The 17558-nt window shown below is 42.8% G+C and overlaps 2 protein-coding genes across 7 annotated transcripts in view; both read left to right on the top strand.

Moving 5' to 3' along the window:
* The window catches only part of KLHL20 (kelch like family member 20), a 32687-nt gene extending 32354 nt beyond the window's left edge, over positions 1-333 (top strand). For all 6 annotated transcript variants that reach the window (XM_075507990.1, XM_075507983.1, XM_075507986.1 and 3 more), the window contains one exon: positions 222-333. In XM_075507990.1, the coding sequence (XP_075364105.1) occupies positions 222-234 (13 nt within the window). In that variant the 3' untranslated portion in view covers positions 235-333. The remainder of the gene's footprint in view (positions 1-221) is intronic.
* On the top strand, positions 236-16067 carry DARS2 (aspartyl-tRNA synthetase 2, mitochondrial). Its single transcript, XM_075507980.1, has 17 exons — positions 236-362; positions 1369-1468; positions 2848-2914; positions 3213-3314; positions 4529-4624; positions 5638-5761; positions 6394-6440; positions 7191-7297; positions 8663-8732; positions 9306-9485; positions 10340-10447; positions 11684-11746; positions 11929-12081; positions 12944-13162; positions 13645-13755; positions 13970-14045; positions 15141-16067. Exons 1-17 carry the CDS (start codon positions 236-238, stop codon positions 15326-15328), a joined length of 1938 nt encoding a protein of 645 aa, XP_075364095.1. The 3' UTR covers positions 15329-16067.
* Positions 16068-17558: the final 1491 nt, after the last annotated feature.

Below are 17558 nucleotides of genomic sequence, written 5' to 3'. Positions count from 1 at the left end.
GATCCGCCTGCTGTGGCCGGGGGCCTCCCCGCTGCTCCCGGCCCTGGCTGCAGGGGCTCTGCTCCCCGCCGGTGCCCCGGGCCCCTCCGGGAGATGGGGCTCCGGGGCAGGACTGCCCCTAAGGGGAAGAGGTTTAGGCTCGAGGGCTGGTGCTTTCTCTCCTGTGCCTTTATTTTTAATGACTCGCAGGTTTGTGACGGTCCCCTCTTGTTTCTGATCAGGTGCAGGCCGTGAGATGGCCCTTCCCCGCCTGCTGCGGCTGTTGCCCAGGGCGCTGCCCCCGCTGGCGGGAGCGCTGGCCCGGCCGGCCTGCGGGCGGGCTCTGCACCGGGCGGCCCCTGCCCCGGCACTGGCGGCTCCAGGTGAGAAAGAAGCGTTTGATCATCCCCGCCGCCGCCTCTTCTGGCTTTTGGTTGTTTTTTTCCTCTCTGGGACTCAGGTCAGGGTAGCCTGCAGAGGAGGCTAAAGGCACACTCATGATAAATTGTTTTCCCTGGATCATTTTTTTTAAATGCCTTGTCCAAATCATGTTTTTATTTGACTTATGGCATTTCACAGTGAATTCTGATTCAAAGTATATCAGAAACAATTTGTCTAACTTTCTTTTTTTTTCTGAGCTTTTACTTTGCTTTTTTCCCCCTTGTTCTTCTGTAGCACACAACCTATAAACAACAGGGGTAGCTGAATGCCTACCATGAAAACAAACTTTCTTTCCCTCTGCTTTACAGCCTTCAGGCTGTGATGAAGGTAGCAAGGGAGACTAGTTCATATACACAGATACATATGTGTGTCTAGGTAATAGCATCCTTCAAATTTCTCTTTGCAAGCTGAAACTCTAGCATGTTCTGTAAATGGTCTGTAAACTAAGTCGTAATGCCAGGCACGCTGGGGTCTGTGGAAAGTCTTCTGTAGTCATGGTTCAGGCCTTTTACCAGTAGTTGCAGGCAGGAAACTCTTCAATGTACACCCACATGGTGGATGTCAGTATGTTTCAGTCTTGGCTTGTCAAGCCCCCTTTCTGCTGTGTCTTCTAGATTCGCATGTGGAATTGTCAGTGTGCCTCAGGACTGATCTGCAGCTTTCCCTTCTCTTGCCCCTGAAATTTGTAGGGCAACAGTTTGCAGCAAGACTGTGTTCAGATTTCTGTATGAAAGTTTGACCAAGACATAAAAATAATACTTCTTAAACTTCTTGAGAATAATTTCATGTCATATTTATGTCCTAATGTCTTACAACAGCTGTACTGGGAATATATGGAGTAATTTCTTTGTGTATGTCTAAATTATGTTGGTGTCGGGGGGAACGCTGTAACTGTTTTGTTTTGCTTATCTGCAAAAGCAAGAAAAGAATTTATTATTTTTATTCAAGACTTCAATAGCTTTGTCACTCGGACCAATACTTGTGGAGAGCTGCGGTCTGCTCACGTGGGACAAGAGGTCACACTGTATGGATGGATTCAGTATCAAAGGTAAATGCAAGCCAAGGTGAAAATGGAGATGCTTATTTGCCAGATCCAATGTATGCTTTAGGCCTAGATTCAAACGCTTTTTTAATGCTTCAGGTTATCTTTTCATATCCTCCAGTAGTCACTTCTGAAGTGAGTAAAACAGTTGAGAACTGTGCCAGATCAGTATTTAAAATTTCAGAGTTTCATACAAATGTTAATTGATCCTCATTACAACACTGTAAAGCAGTTAGATGTTATTATCCTTGTTGTATAGGAGAGAAAACAAACAATAGCGTATTTATAGCAATTCTAACAGCTGTGAGCAAATAATTTCTTTTATATAGCGTCCTTAAATTTTAAGCAAACAACGTTGTTTGTCTTTTCAACTACAGCATCTAATGATGCAATTTTAAAGATGCAGGCTTTGCTTAAAAAAGTAATACTAAGAAAAGGTAGTAAGCAGAGGATGAAATGTTAATTCCAACATTTTTGCTGTAGGTGGCGTGATATAATCACTCCTAATGGAGCTGTACATTTTGTAAATGTAGGGTGAAAAGCATGTCTGCATACAGCATGGACAGTGCTCCAAAGTATTCTGATCCTGGGTATGTGCTTGTAAAATGGAGATAAGTCCTGTGGCTTTGATGAAATTCATTTGTATCAAAAGTCGTGTTTTGCATTTTACAGTCCAGAGAGGCTGGTTTTTATCCAGCATTGTCCTGCAGTGATGGTCTGCATGGATTTTTTTTTTTTTTTAGGAGGTCCTGAGCATCTCATCTTTGAACAGTTGTGGGTGCAGTTCCAGGAAACAGAGTTAGGTTTATTGCAATGAGACCATTGTGCTCTTGGTTTCAAAGACAGCCAGAGTGTGTACCATTTGACAGCTTCTTGGTGGATTAAGTACAATGGTAACTGTCTGTACAGCAGCTGAAGAGATCAAGAGTTATGATTCTGGGTCTAGGAGTGTGGATTGTTCACATGAAACTTTTTGTGGGACCAGTGTTCTCCTTTTTGTTTTGTGGTTGGATTTTTTTATTTTGTATCCATGTGAACTTTAGTTTTATTGCTCATCTAAATGTGTTTATCTGAACTATGTTTCCCAGCAGGAAATTGCACATGTTCAGAATCCCTGCTTTACATGGATTAATGTTCAAGTTAAAATTCTTCCTCTCCTGGTTGTTTGCACATTGTTTGTCTGTGGTTGGTCAAAATCTGAAACAAATTGTTCATATTAGATTCAGATGTGGGAAAAGTATCTGTGCATACATTATTTCGAAGTGCTTTGAGATTTGTCACAAGGTACAGAAAGTAGCTAGTTGCCATGTGCTTTGCCTTCAGAAGCAGAAGACTACTGAATTCTTGAAAAAACTGTTTTTCCTTTTGTGTTTTTCATGGATCAGACAAGGCCTGTTTCTGGTTTTGAGGGATTTCCAGGGACTGACTCAGATCATCATTCCACGGGATGAGGTAAGTGCTACCAAAATATGAATCTCTGTTCTCTTTATTTTTCCTTTGGTAGCTTGGGTCCAGTAGACATGGAGAGCAGAATGAAGTACTTCGTCAGACTGAGTGCTCTGACTCACAAGTAGATTTAAATGTTATGAGAGCCCTGATCTGACACTGCAACAGAAACATTAATGCTGTTTCTTCTAGCTTATGAGGAGTGGTCCTGGATTCAAATGGGCCATTAAGAAATGAGGCCTTTGAGCATGGTGCATTTGTCCTGTTCTTTGAATTTCTGTGAGACACTGTCATCTTCTTGCAGGCACATTCCCATGTGAAGAAACTCTTGTCTAATGCCCCAGTGGAGTCTGTTGTGCGAGTGACTGGAATTGTGTCCCCTCGGCCCCCAGGGCAGGAGAATCCGGTGAGGATGTTGGGATCTCTCAGGGCTTTTTCCTTGTGGAAAAGAGCACTGGATAGTAGGGTTATGGTGGGTTTTGTGTCAGAGTTTTGCCATGGGTTCCGGGTGTGTGACAGCCTATCCCTCAGATAATGTGAGGTGAAATAACTGCTATGACATGTAACTTAGGAGAACCTCAAAGCACATTAGACACCCACAAATTAAATTGTATTCCAGCTCTTTGAAAGGATAATGGCTAGCTTTTTCAGGCTTTTGAAGTGTGGTTGAGAATTTCTTTTTCTTGAAAATAAGTATTGTCATCACAAGTTCCACAGCATGTGATGACCTATTTCTCACTCAGAATAGATTTTGCTGTTCTCATTGTATGGGAAACAGAGGTTGAATAATTTTTTTAAATGTTATGCAATCCTCAGCTCTCATTATAATCAGCCGTAGATTAATCTGTCAGGATTGTATGTATCCCATCACTGGCAGGCCTAAAAAGAGAACCTGGATTTATGACCAACTTTTTTGCTCTGACCACTTATAGATGTTCATAAAGAACGCAGGCTTCAAGCAATGCTTTTATTAATAATTTACCATTTTGTTGGAAGGTTGTATATACTTTTCCCTGGTAAATAGAAGGAGTTCTGTGGGATCAAATGAACTTTGATGTGGCACAGTGCTAAGTGGGGGAAACTGTCTGTTCTCCCTTGGGATCTAAGAAAAAGAAGACTAGTTCTGAGAACTGGTGTTCAGAACTGGAATTTCTGAGAAGTTCCTCACAAGTTGCCTTCTTTGACTTGTATTAAGGACTGATGGTAATGCTGCTAATGCACACTAAAATATGTACTGTGTGGTTTCATTGAAGCTAATGGAACTAGTATTTTGTCCAAATACATGTGCCCTAGAAGGGTCTGTGCCTGACTGTTCCTCTGTGCTCAGCGTGTCCTTCAAGGAGAAGGCAAAGGAAAAGTAGTTATTTCTTGTAGAGATCAGTATGCTACTGGGAAAGAACATGCCATCTTTACTGAGGTGACTTGTGTTTTTCTGAACAGAAGGGAAATCTAGGAGAAATCTGTCCTTGAGAGAAGTTCTCTGAGTTATACTGTGTTAGAAGGCAGGGAGGATAATCACATGGGTTTCTTTTTTTCCCCCAGCCATCTGTGAAATACCTTTGTCCAATTGTTTTCCCTAAGTTTTGAATCTATTTTTTTTTTCTTGCCTCTTTGCTCCAGAAAATGCCAACAGGGGATATTGAAGTGAAGGTGAAGACTGCAGAGATCCTAAACTCCTGCAAGAAGCTACCTTTTGAAATCAAGGATTTTATCAAGGTGTCCATGTTTGTTTGGTTTGGGGTTTTTTTGGTGTGTGGTGTTTTTTTTTTTTTTTTTTTTTTTTAACCAAAGTGGTGGCTTTTCAATAAATTAGGAATTTGCCCAGGGTGATGGCAAAACATCTGAGAGCTTCATCTGGTTCTTGCAGCTCTGCTTTGGGGGAAGGATGGTATTTAAAATAGGGGTGCTGCTTGTTAGCTGTGAGGATGTATTGCTAATTAGACTTAAGCAGAAAACAAGGCTTGAATGATTCCAGTGTACAGGGTTTTCAAATATCACTGTAAGAACAGATGGTGAAGGGAAGAGTGAAAGAAATCAGGCTATGCTAGCTTTTTTGAGAGTGTGAAACAGAACCTGCCAATGCAGTGCTGTGTTTTAAGGCAAGGGTGCTTAGTCTTATCTGGACAAGTAGCTAGTCAGCCAGAGGATTTCTTCCTCTGTAAGCCCACAGTCTTATAAGAGGTTAGTTTTAGTGCAAGATCTGTGGTGTAGGAGTAGCATTGCTGTTAATTGAAGATATTCTGTGCCATTGAAACTGTGACTGATACATAGGTGTTGGAATTGGGAGAACTGGGTCCTGTTCATTCTGTGTTACGGGTCCTGGACGATTCCCATCATCTGCACTACTATAGTTTTCCTGTCTGTACTAAGAGGTTGTATCACCATTTAGTTGTTCCTTTAGATCTATGCCTGATACCACTCCTCTGCTTAAAAATCCCAAGGAGGATTGCTACAGTCTGTTGCAGTGGACTGAGAATAAGGAGGGCTGAAATCCTGAGCTTTATTGAGGCAGCTCGTATCACAGTAAAAACTTTTTTTAAAGTAATTGTCATGCATGGAAACACTCTGTGGCTGATGTTTGTCTGTAGGTTGCAGGTAATGGGTGGGTTGTGGCAATAGAGCAGCATCCTTTTTTAGCTTCCCCCTTTTGTCCTGTGGCTTTAGGAGCAGCTTCATTGGACATGCAATTTGAATTTTGTCTCTTAATTCTGATTATCTCTTAACTCCAGAAATCAGAGGCCTTACGGATGCAGTATCGCTACTTGGACTTGCGTAGCTTCCAGTTGCAGTATAACCTGCGGCTGAGATCACAGATAGTGATGAGGATGCGGGAATATCTGTGTAACCTCCATGGTAAGAAAAGGAACAGTGTGCAGCAAACAACACTTTAGCCCTCCCTTCTGTTTCCTATTGCTGGGAGAGGTTGCCAATCAGCTTGCTACTCCAAACTGATCCCACTTAGTGAGGACATACCTACTTGCAGTGGGGTCTTTAGAGGGATGTTGGCAGGCCTAAAGAACAAAGTACGTTGAAATCTCTTAGCATGCTACAAACCACTTGTTTCAAATGAGCTATATCCAGTGAGAAAAGGCCTTTTGCAGGTAGTTTCCCTCTTTGGGTCACCCAACTTGAAGCACGTCAAAGGGGTGCATTTTTGTAGGGCTTTTGCTTATCTTAAAATCAGGAAGTCCTTTTTGGAAAAGCAAAGCCTAGCTCAAAATGGATAGAGAATTAACAATTTTTCAGCCTATATGAAGTCCTCTGTCATCAACAGTTCAGGGAGGACATCAGGGTAGCTCAGAGCCTTTAAATCTGTCATTACACAAGTTACTCTTAGAAGCAGCAAAATCTGTAGATTTTGGAGAGGCTACATGGTGTGCTAGGTTACCTATTTTCCTGACTAACCCTACTCTAGCTTACTTTGTGTCATACTAGTTCTCCCTGCTCTCAGCATATTCTGTCTGAAGCATGTGTTTGTTCCTCAGGGTTCGTGGATGTAGAAACTCCAACGCTCTTTAAAAGAACCCCAGGGGTATGTATGCTGTTAGTAATGCATTTTAGCCCCCTGTGATTGCATAGGCAGTTCATGGTTGAATTGTTGTCAATTGCCACTCGGCCTTCATTGCTGTTTCCTCATGAAGTAACAGCTCACGTACAAATTTCTGATATGATACATGGATCACTTTAAAAGTAGAGGGAGTGAAAGGGAAGAGGTGATACCTTGTGTCTTAATTTTGAATCTTCAAATGAATAAAGCTTCTGTCTTGTAGAGTGCATGTTTAATGCAAGTCCTGTCCTGGGACAGCCAGATTATAAAACCAAACAACTTTCTCTGAGCGCTGTTTCCCCAGCACTTATCTCTTAACTAGTAGTTTACTGCAGTGGCACTACTCAAGTCATTTTAATTTCTGAGTTTATATTCCTTTCTTTTATTTCAAAAATAATCACAGATAAGAGAGCTGTAACCCAGGAATTGTTGATGCAGCTAACACATGAAGTTCTTGCATTTAAGCCCCTGTCTTAGATGGTGTATTGTTATGCATTAGTCTCTCAGAGCAGAAAGTGGAGAATCCTCCTTTGGGATATTTTGGACCAAGTTGGTTAACAGATTTTATTTTTTTTTTTTTTTTAAGTGTGATGGTGAAACAGCCATTTCCTCACAAGTGGGATTTCATAATGGGTAAAATAGGTCCTTTCCTCTTACACTTCTAGTCTGTGCTCTCTGTCAGGAATGGAGGCCACTTACTTGCTGAACTGTGTAACCTTTTCTTTCTGATGCTAGGGAGCAAAAGAATTCCTTGTGCCCTCAAGGGAAGCAGGCAAGTTCTACTCTCTGCCGCAGAGTCCTCAGCAGTTCAAGCAGCTGCTCATGGTTGGAGGCCTGGACAGGTAAGAGTTTCTTGGACTCCTGTTCTCTGCATGTCCTGTCCAGGATTTGCTTGCTTTGATCTGTGAGGTTTTAGATACTTCCCCAAAAACTTGCTGCCAAGGGTTTTTTGTTTTGAAGAGGGATCCCTAAATACTTAGGACTTTTCAGCAAGGCCAGGCCCTTTGCCCCCCAGCAATAATGCCTCCCCGTGTTGTGGTTTCACCCCAGCTGGCAACTAAGCACCACACAGCTGCTCGCTGTGTGGAATTGGAAAAGCACAAGTAAGAAAACCTGTGGGCTGAGATAAGAACAGTTTAATAATTGAAATATAATAATAATAATGATAATAATAAATTGTAATGAAAAGGAAAATAAGGAGAGAGAGAGGAACAAAACCCAGGGAAAAACAAACAAGCGATGCAACCGCTCACCACCTGCTGACCAATGCCCAGCCAGTCCTGAAGCAGCAATCGCTGCCCTCGGCCACCTCCCCCCAGTTTATATACTGAGCGTGATGTCATATGGTATGGAATAGCCCTTTGGCCAGTTTGGATCAACTATCCTGACTGTGCCCCCTCCCAGTTTCTTGTGCACCTGGCAGAGCATGGGAAGCTGAAAAGTCCTTGACCAGTGTAAACATTACTTAGCAACAACTAAAACATCAGTGTGTTATCAACATTATTCTCATCCTAAATCCAAAACATGGCACTATACCAGCTACTAGGAAGAAAATTAACTCTATCACAGCTGAAACCAGGACACCCAGTAAGAGGAATGGTATCCTGTTTGAAGGTTGAAATCTTCACTGTTGTTTTAAATGGAAACCTGATCTGAAGCACAGTCTGCCTGAAGGGCAGAAAATCTAGTGTGTGATAAAAGCCTCTCCAAGAGTAACCTATAGAACTAATTGAGATGAGGCTGGGCAGTTGAGCATGACTGAGACAAGGAAAGCATGTTCTCAGGGTGTGTGGACAAAGCTTTTAATTGGGCTTGTTTCTCCAAATAAAATTGAAGGAGAGGGAGACAATTGTTCATGCAGTGAACTGCAGGCCATGTCTTGACCGTAAGTGAATTTTGCATGGCTGGTTAGTAGAGTCCAGGTTTGGAGCGGAAGGTGGGAAAAGGGGTTGTGTAGACCCCGGATGGGACACAGCTCACCTGGTAGCCTCCACATGCTTCTGGAAGATATGGTTGGAGATGGATACAGCTGCTGATACAGTTGCTTCCACTCAAAATTTCATGCTTTTGAGGGGATGGGGATAACCAGGGCTATGATCATCTGCTGCAAAGGGAACAGAGCGTGCTCTTTTTTTATGATCAATTCTGTAGCCACAATTTAATTTAGGGTACTTTAAATTGTTATCTAAGTAAAAGGACTATTGCAGGTACTTTCAGGTTGCTCGCTGCTACCGAGATGAAGGTTCGCGGCCTGACAGGCAGCCTGAATTCACTCAGGTAACCAGCTCGCCCTGCCTTTCACCCTTCTCCTTGACTCAAACACCTTGTAGCTGTGTTCCCTTCTGAAGGCTTGGTTTCTGCTAGCTCTTGTGCTGCTTGGGGGTACAATGTTGTTTGCTGCGTGTTTCACAGGCATGGCCCTTTGAAGTTAGTATGGGACATGTGCAGAGTGGTTACTGTCCTTGGCTGATTGCATGGTCCTAGGTGCTGTAGATGTGGGAATTGTGTTGCTGATTGTGCTTGATGCAATCTCTTCCTGTCCTGCTGGGTCGGGCATCCTATTCCTCAGCCTTGAGATCCCAGGCAGAGTTAGCCTGGTTCATTCAAGGCTTCTCCTTCTGTCCTTGTCATCATTACCTCATTCAGTTCTCTAAGCAGATTGTGTCCTGAGTCATCAGGCTGTAGGGAGATCATAAGCACACCCTCAGTCTAATGCGGTCATGCTATGATTTAATGTAGTATACTGTTTCTTTTTATACTGGCTTTATAGTCAAGAGCTTCTGCAAGTAGCAGTGCAAAGGCAAAACCTGTAGCTAATGCAGAATCTCCCCTCTTGTCTTCTATTTTAAGATAGATATAGAGATGTCATTTGTAGATCAAGCTGGGATCCAGAGACTGATAGAGGGCCTCCTGCAATATTCCTGGCCTGAGGAAAGAGGCTGCATTACAACTCCTTTCCCTTCCATGACATATGAGGAGGCACTGGCTGACTATGGGACTGATAAACCAGACACTCGTTTTGGGATGAAGGTGAGGGTTTGTGCATTGGGAACTTGCAGCTTCTCCTTTCTGTTAGTGTTTTAATAATGTTTTTTGGATCATGTATACGTGATCGCCTGGGGTTCTTAGTGCTGTAATTTACCCAAGATGTCTATGTCATCGTCACTGCTTTGTACAGGTAATCATCTCTTGGGGAAGAGAGGGTTTGATTATTTGGCTGTGGGAAAATGTATGTTTTAAGAACATTTTATTTTAAAGATAATGTAATGTTAGAAAGTGATGCATCTTGGCTGTCTTAGGAACAGAAGCACATAAGGCATCCACAGATATTGTAAGTGCTTTTGTCTACTGCACTCCAAAGCATACTCCTGGTGAGCATGCTTCATGAGACAGGCTTCTCCAGCCTTCTAATGGCCTGAAGATATTTTCAAGATAACAGACTGCGGTTGTGTGCATACACTGTTTGTATATGAAATAAGAGTACAAAAGTATGAAATAATACATTCGTTAATATTCTTAAGAGGAACAGTGCTAAAAAGCACGAAAGCATCTTATTTCCCCAGGATTTAATTTTGGAGGTTTCTTTCTTTTTCAGTATGCAACTTTCTCCACTGTGGTAGGATGTCACCATCTCAACCTTGGGTTTTTCTGGCTCAAACCCAATTTTGGGTTTTCCTGGCTGTCTTGCATTTCTGTTTCTGTAGTGTTCAGCTTCCTAATGGTTATTCCAGCTTGGCCCTGTTCATTTCTTTGTGAACCATTTGATTTCAGTGAACAAAGAAATGATGTCCCAGGGAATGGTGTTGAATGGTGCACACAGGTGCAGGATTTTTGCTTCATGTTTCTACCACTGCTGCTTTTTCCTGTGATCTCTCCTTTCTCAGATAGTGGATATCAGTGACTTTTTACGAAGATCGGACATTCAGTTTGTGCAGAATGCACTCAGTTACCCACGCGGCACTGTCAGAGCCATTTGTATACCTCAGGGAGTGGTAAGTGATGCTTTTACATGCTGCTTAGGGTTTATGTGAAATAAATAAAATACCAATTTGAATTCCTTCGTTGGTATGGAAATGTTCCTTGCTATTACTGGGGGAGTAGTGCCCTTCAGGGAACTTGGGATTGGTTGTGATTGATGTCAGGTGGGGCTGCGTGGTGTTAGAGGGGAATGGAGATGATCAGATGAAGGGGAGAATATATGGTCCTCAGGAACGGGGCGGAAGAAAACAGAGCTGCAAGGTGCCTTGAGGATAGGGAAGCCTCTTGGGGCATCAGCTTGCTTTTGTCAAGGATGCCTTCTGAAGTGCATCTTGATAATAAATTGTGCCCTGTGGCAAGAGAGTGAAATAGGTATGGCACAGCTCTGTTCTGGACTAGTGAGAGAAAGGTCAGGTGGTTACAAGCCCTTCTCATGTTTGCTTTTTGTGCATTTGTGGGCACACAAATGTGTGTCTTGTAATGAGAATGTCACAGACCAAATCCAAGGCTGACAACAGATGTAGAAGATTGACACAGCCATGTATTTTGGCAGGGAAGCAGATTTAATTCTGGCTGTGGTCATCTTTGCATCTTGGGCAGTATGGAAAAAAAAATCCACTAAACACTGAGTTTTATTTGGGGAATAGGACTTTCTGTCCATGGTTTCTCTTGGGATTCCTTTAATTTTGGCACAAAACGCAAGTTACTAGCTTCCCACGAGAGGGCACTAAGGTGTGTGTTTGAGCAAAACAAAAGTGGAATCTTGAGCCTCTCTAAACATCAGAGTAGCTGAAGAAAATCAAAATCTTGATGCAGGTCCTCATTTATTGCATTTCTTTGCATGTGAGAGTCAGTCCAGTTGGTTTCCCTCTGTTGTTCCTCCAAATTGAGCTATGCCTTCCCCATCAACAGTGTGGTGTTATAACCATGTTCCTGCATGCTGGAGGCAGTTAGTTGGCATAATCTAACTCTGCTGACCAGCTACATCTGATCTGTGAGCAGGGAGAAAAACTGCAGCCAAATGTGCAACGTAGAGGGGCCTCTTCCTGAAAGGAGCCCTTGGAGAAGACACCCAGCTGCAGCCCAGTGCTGTGGGCCCTGTCCTGTTCTGAAGCCCTCATAAGAACTTGTACTGGAAACAAAAGAAGTTGAGAAGTTTGGAAACAGCTCAGTCAGTAGATTTGAATCCTGGTTGGGCTTTCCATATATTTTGCTGATGTTTAATGTGTCTTCTCTTGCTCTTTCCCCAGAGATATCTTAAAAATAAAGATCTGGAGTCATTAAAGGAGTCTGCAAAATCCCAGTTTAACCAGGTGAGACAGAAACACTGCTGAGGTATTGGAAACAGTGAATGACAAAGTGCATGTAAAGGCACTTGCAGGCAGAGGAAGGTAGAAGAGCAGATTTTAATAGCTGAGAGTCAGTGCCTGAGCATGCGATGCTTCAAGACAAGAGAGGGCAGCACTGGACTGAACATACTCTTATCTTTCTTTAGGAAATCATGGAAATTATCTGCAGGCCTGATGGAAGCTTAAAGTCTCTGGTTACAAAGTTTCTTGGTCAGAAGCAGCAGTCAGAGCTTACCCAAGTGCTGAACATGCAGGTGGATGATGTGGTACTGCTGGCAGCTGGTGAACACAAGCAAGTGGTAGGAAGCATTTCTTGGGTGGTGGTGTGAGTTGAATGTTGTTGATGATGGCTTTGATGTTATCTGACCTTAGTCTAATTCTTCTTATTAAAAATAGGTCATCACCTAATTCTGTGTTTCTCTGGAGCTGAAGCTATAGCAACAGCAAATAATACATGAAATGTACATATTGCTTTTATTTCCCGCAGTCAAATTCTGGGAAGAACTTGTAACTGAAGCGAAGGCTGGAATATAAAACATGAACAAATCAGTGCCTCCTTTTCTCTCAGCTTAACTTAATTTTTAAAGCATCAGAGACTGGAAAACAAGGTCAACTAGGTAATTTTGTCTCCCATAAGCAGATGATGAGAGTGAAGCACAGCTGCCTATTAGCAGCAGTGATGGGAGATTCTGTCCGTACCCTTCTCTGTGTTCTTGCCAGCAGACATTGTCTTCCAAGCATTGGTTTATGACAAGGTGTCGTGCTTTGCTTGATAGCCAAAATTTTGTCATATTCTCTTTCTGTGCCTTCAGTTCTCTGTCTGCAAAGTGCAGATCTTACCTGTGCTCCCCCAGTTAATCCACATTTGTGTACAGCTTGAGGTTAGTCTAGGAGAATTCTATGAGGATGGAACATTTGGAAGAAAATGAGCTTTCCAGCTCCTTACTCACCTTTCTTTGTCAAACCCTGGAGCTGCTGCTGCCTCAGCAGGAAGGTGATATCTTTTAGGAGACAAGGCAAAAGTGTTTAAGGCAACAATGCATTACAACTGATGCTGTCTCTGATACTACCTTTATGAAACACTCTTTCCTTGGTTGGTGTTTAAGTGACTTCCCTGTTAGTAAAATTGCCCTGTCTCATTCTCTCCCTTCTCTTTTGCAGTGCTCTGCGTTAGGAAGCCTGCGGTTGGAGAGTGCTGACCTCCTTGAGGCAGCTGGGCTGGTACTCCGTGATCCTATGACTTTTCACTTTCTGTGGGTGGTGGATTTTCCACTTTTCCTCCCCAAGGAAGAGAATCCCACTGAACTGGAATCGGCCCATCACCCTTTCACTGCTCCTCATCCTTCAGATACCAGCCTCCTCTATTCTGATCCCACAAAGGTAACTACTTCATGCCTGCCATATTGACTCTTTTACAGCTGTGTCGTGGAAAACTGGGCAAGCGGCATCTGTTTTTACTGTAAAAAGGGATGTTGTTTCATGGAACTGACTGCACATTGTACTTATCTGTTTGGAAGAGATGGCTTCCAGGTAACTCTGAGTGGCAAACATCCATGTGTGCCCCTGACAAAAGGGGCTTATAAGAAACAGTTGCTCAAGGGGAGGAGTCTTATATTCTGACCCATCCCATGTTGCTTCAGGTTTTGATCAACTTTGCAAAAGGATTTGTACTGTTCCCACCTCTGTCAGCAGCAGTCCATGCCTCTGATAGGACTGGTACCTGAACTGCAAGGTACCACTGAGAGCAGTGTTGTAGTATGTCATGTCTTCATTCCCAGTGTCTTTGCTGTCTGTGTGCAGGTTGGTGTTAAATGCAGCTGTGCCCCAGCCTTGCTAAGGTGCTTGTTCATTTCTTTCTGCAGGTCCGTAGCCAGCACTATGACCTTGTGCTGAATGGCAGTGAAGTTGGAGGTGGCTCCATCAGAATTCATAGTGCAGAACAACAGCGTTTTGTGCTGGAGAAAGTGCTGAAGGTAACACCTACAGGTGTCTCTAACATTCTCTTGGAGATTTAAAGGACTAATTAAATATCCATTTTGAATTCTGAAAGAAACACTTGTGTGCTTCTCAGATAAAGAAACATAACTCCTAGCCCTGAGTGATGGATGACTTCATCATACCTTCATCTTATGTTGCTAGTAGGAAGAGCATTGTTTGTCCAGTGACAGTTCTTGTGTGATTTTGCAGGAGGATTCTGAGGTGCTTTCCCATCTGCTTGAGGCTTTGGAGTTTGGAGCTCCACCTCATGGAGGAATTGCTTTAGGTGAGTGCTCTGTAGCTCTCCAGGATGCCGGTGTCTTGTGATTTTTTTTTTTTTTTTTTTTGGCATATTGTTAGCAAAAGCCTTGTCTCCTCCTGACAGAGAGGACTGTTTTGGTGTTGCTATTTGGCACCACTAACATGGTAACATGGTGTGGGTTTACATAGTGCTTCCATCTCTGTAGCTGCTTTGTAGAAGGAAACAGAGGTTTTGTCACCAAGTGCAGAACGTTTTGGTGTTCCTCCCCAGCGTCATAGTGTGATTTAGTTCTTATGCAAGGACCAAATCACATGTTAGTGGCTCTAAAGATGATCCTTATATGCTGTTCTACAAGCAGTGTATTCATTAAGATTAGGTCATCTTTATTCTCATTCCTGTGCAGCCAGAACAGGATTCCTGTACTGCATGCCCAGAGGCCTGGGACAGCACGGTGCTTTGTTTCATGCCATGGGTCACAGCCACAACCTTGCCCTCTGCTTCAGTCTCACTTCCCTTCTCCCTTATGTTTTGCTCACTAATTCAGATAATGTCAGATATTTTTCCTAGAACCTTGCAAGTTTGTGGTTTTAAAAAAAGAAAACACACCCCCCCCCCCCCCAACAAACAAACAAACAAACAAAAAACCCTACAAAAAACAAAGGTAGCATCTTAACCCTGTGGTCTTCCAGTGTTATTTCCCTCCATCTAGTCATCCAGAGGCTCTTGTTCTTTTTGAATTCCTCCTAGTTGTAATCCTTCAGAACTGGTTGATAAGAGCTTTGTTTGAGCAGTTAAGCAGAGCCCTGACAGTGTTCCTGCCACTTAGGTGCCCTGGTTTTGTTATGCTGTCTTTGCAAAGGCACTGTCTCTGTCTTGCAGTCCTTGGTGTGTTGCAGAACTTTCTGTAATATTGAAAAGATTTATTTTGCTAGGCATTTCTGCTCTTTAGGCAAGTCTGTTTCTCTGCTACTGGCTGAGATTAATTTTTTCCCCTTACTTGCTTCAGTTTTATTCTTCAAGCTCAGTAATATTTACTCCATCTTTCTGATTTTTGTGAATCGGAGGAAGTAATGTAGGGCCATAACTCAAGTGGTTCACCAATTTGTTTTCTGCTTCTAGGACTTGACAGGCTGATCTCTCTCATCGTTGATGCTCCAAGTATCAGAGATGTCATTGCTTTTCCTAAATCCTTCAGGGGACGTGACCTGATGGGCAATGCTCCAGACTATGTCACTCCAGAAGAACTAGAGCCATATCACATCCAGGTTTCCTGGCCTCTTGCAGAAAAAGAGGCAAAGCAAAACTGACTTAAAGCCAGTGATGTAAGCTGATCTGTTTAACCAGAGGTGGTTACAGCTTCTAAATACTAGAATTCAGTTCAGAAAACATCAACTGTTATGGGAGGGTGGGGGACAGTGCAACCTCACTGTACCATGGCATTTTCAGGATTGAATGGGAAATAGATACAAGGGCTCCCTCATAGGAATTCACCTTTGGGTTGGTAATGGGAAGGAGTAGTATAAAAGCAAAAGAAAAGAACATCATTTTAGTATAGGATATTGAGAATGGTGGCTTTGGGGTGTCATACTGGAGTGATGATGGGATCTAATTTTTTTCACTCCCCACTTTTTCCATGTCCCTTGTAAATTATTTCTCCTCCTATCTGGAGGAGATAGCGTCAGCTTCCCTGGCAGATGGTCTATATTCCTGATGATCTTTGAATATGTTAGCTGCAGACTGCTACAGTAGAGCAGTGCTGTGCTGGGCCAAGAGCTCTGGACACCTCACAGCAAAACATCAGTGCAACCAGCAGCTTATCTCATGCTGGAGGATATAAGATCATCCAGAACTTGCCCCAGGGAGTTCATATTCAGCTGTGTCCTCTCTTCAAAGACTGGGAGAGAAGTGTTTTTATCATTTGCAACAGTTGTCCTTATAATACTTGTCACACAGGAGATGATCTGTCTTTGGGGCCTGTGGTCCTGCTTTTCAGCACGCTAATTCTGAAGTTTGTATGTTTGTAAATAAAGTTTATCTGGCAATGTGGTTTTGACTGAGCTTGGCTTTAGGCTTTCTCTACAAGAAGAAAGAGCCACTGGTTCTTCTTTATGACCCCTGATCCCTCCAGGAGATGACAAGAAATCTGTGACAGCATAGTAGTGTTGCCAGTCTTCTGTGAATTCTGCCTGGTCCTGCAAACCTGCCACTACAGTGGCGAGTGATGCAGCAGCAAGTTCCTCGTAAGTAACTGTCCCACACCAGAACAGCCACAGTGCAGGAGCAACTCTGTACTGAGTAGAGCATGGGCTCTAGCAGCATCCTACCAGACCAAGCCACTTGGCTCTGCTCTGTAGTGTATAGCAAGCTCTCTGCAGAGGCACTCCAGTAGGTGTTCTTAACTCTGTGTTTAGATTGGAGAAAGCAGAGAACGGGTGGGACGAAAGGAGGAAGGTGAAGAAGCTGAGGAAAAGAGAATGAAGAGAAGAATAAGGTAGGAAGATGGTGCAGAGGAAGAAAAGGGAGAGCTACTCTGTCCCAGCTGGGAAGGGCAGCAGGAGGCATCTGCCAGAAGCAATACTGCAATTCTTGTCTGAGCTGTTAAGGAACTCCAGCCTTCTGCAGGAGATCCTATCCTGCAGATTCTAACAGATTCTGGGCTGCTCCAAGGGTTATCAGCTAATTCAGTCTCCACATTGTGGGGCGACATTACATGGTGGTGCACAATGTTGGCTTTTCTAAATACTGGACTGTCCTGTTGATAAGAAACAGTAAGGGAGGTGGCTCTTCTCCTTAAGGTTGATTTTTTTTTTTTTTTTTTGAGTAACTTATACAGACTGAAAGTACCATCCATAGACAAGTAACAGTAGAGCTGACTTGCTGCTGCTTTGCAAATTGCAAGATGGAGTTATGTGTGTAAAAGAAAACTTAATCCTTTCTTATCTCATGTTATGATGGTTATCGTCAGACTTGGACCATGGTTAAATACTATTTTAAAAAAAACCAACACAATCCTGGATTTGTATTCACATTCATTCTGGCCAAACACTGTGAATTCCTTAATTTTTTCCTTGTATGAGCTTTTCATTCTTATGTTGAAATTAATTCACCTTTGCTTTACTACTTTTTTTTTTCCTGAGTAGAAGCTGTCAGTAATGGAGTGAGGATCAGTTTTCGGAGAGAAGCTGAGCTGAAAATTGGATCCCTAAGCAGATCCATGTTAAAAACAGTTTTTTAATTTTTTTGTTGTTGTTTTTGCAGGAAGGAGAGTCACCTTGTGAGAGTTATACCAGATATTTTTGTTCCCTTAACTTGATATGGTGATATGGAATATAGCCACAACAAGGCTATGTATTATATTGACTGCTTTTTTAGAGGATGCTGGATTTTGTTATTTAGTTTCTTTATGGGTAGTGAGATTAAGATTTGCATGGAATTTTCTTGAGGATCATTTGTGTTCCTAAAGCAGGGATGTCAGAGGCTTGTTTGAGGACATGGAATCACAGAAAATAACAGTTATTCTGAAAAGTTCTTCACTCC

Source organism: Mycteria americana, chromosome 7 (genome assembly GCF_035582795.1).
Source record: "Mycteria americana isolate JAX WOST 10 ecotype Jacksonville Zoo and Gardens chromosome 7, USCA_MyAme_1.0, whole genome shotgun sequence".
Classification (NCBI taxonomy): domain Eukaryota; kingdom Metazoa; phylum Chordata; class Aves; order Ciconiiformes; family Ciconiidae; genus Mycteria; species Mycteria americana.
The sequence above is the reverse complement of the archived record's forward strand: the minus strand, read 5'-3'. Positions and strand labels throughout refer to the sequence as shown.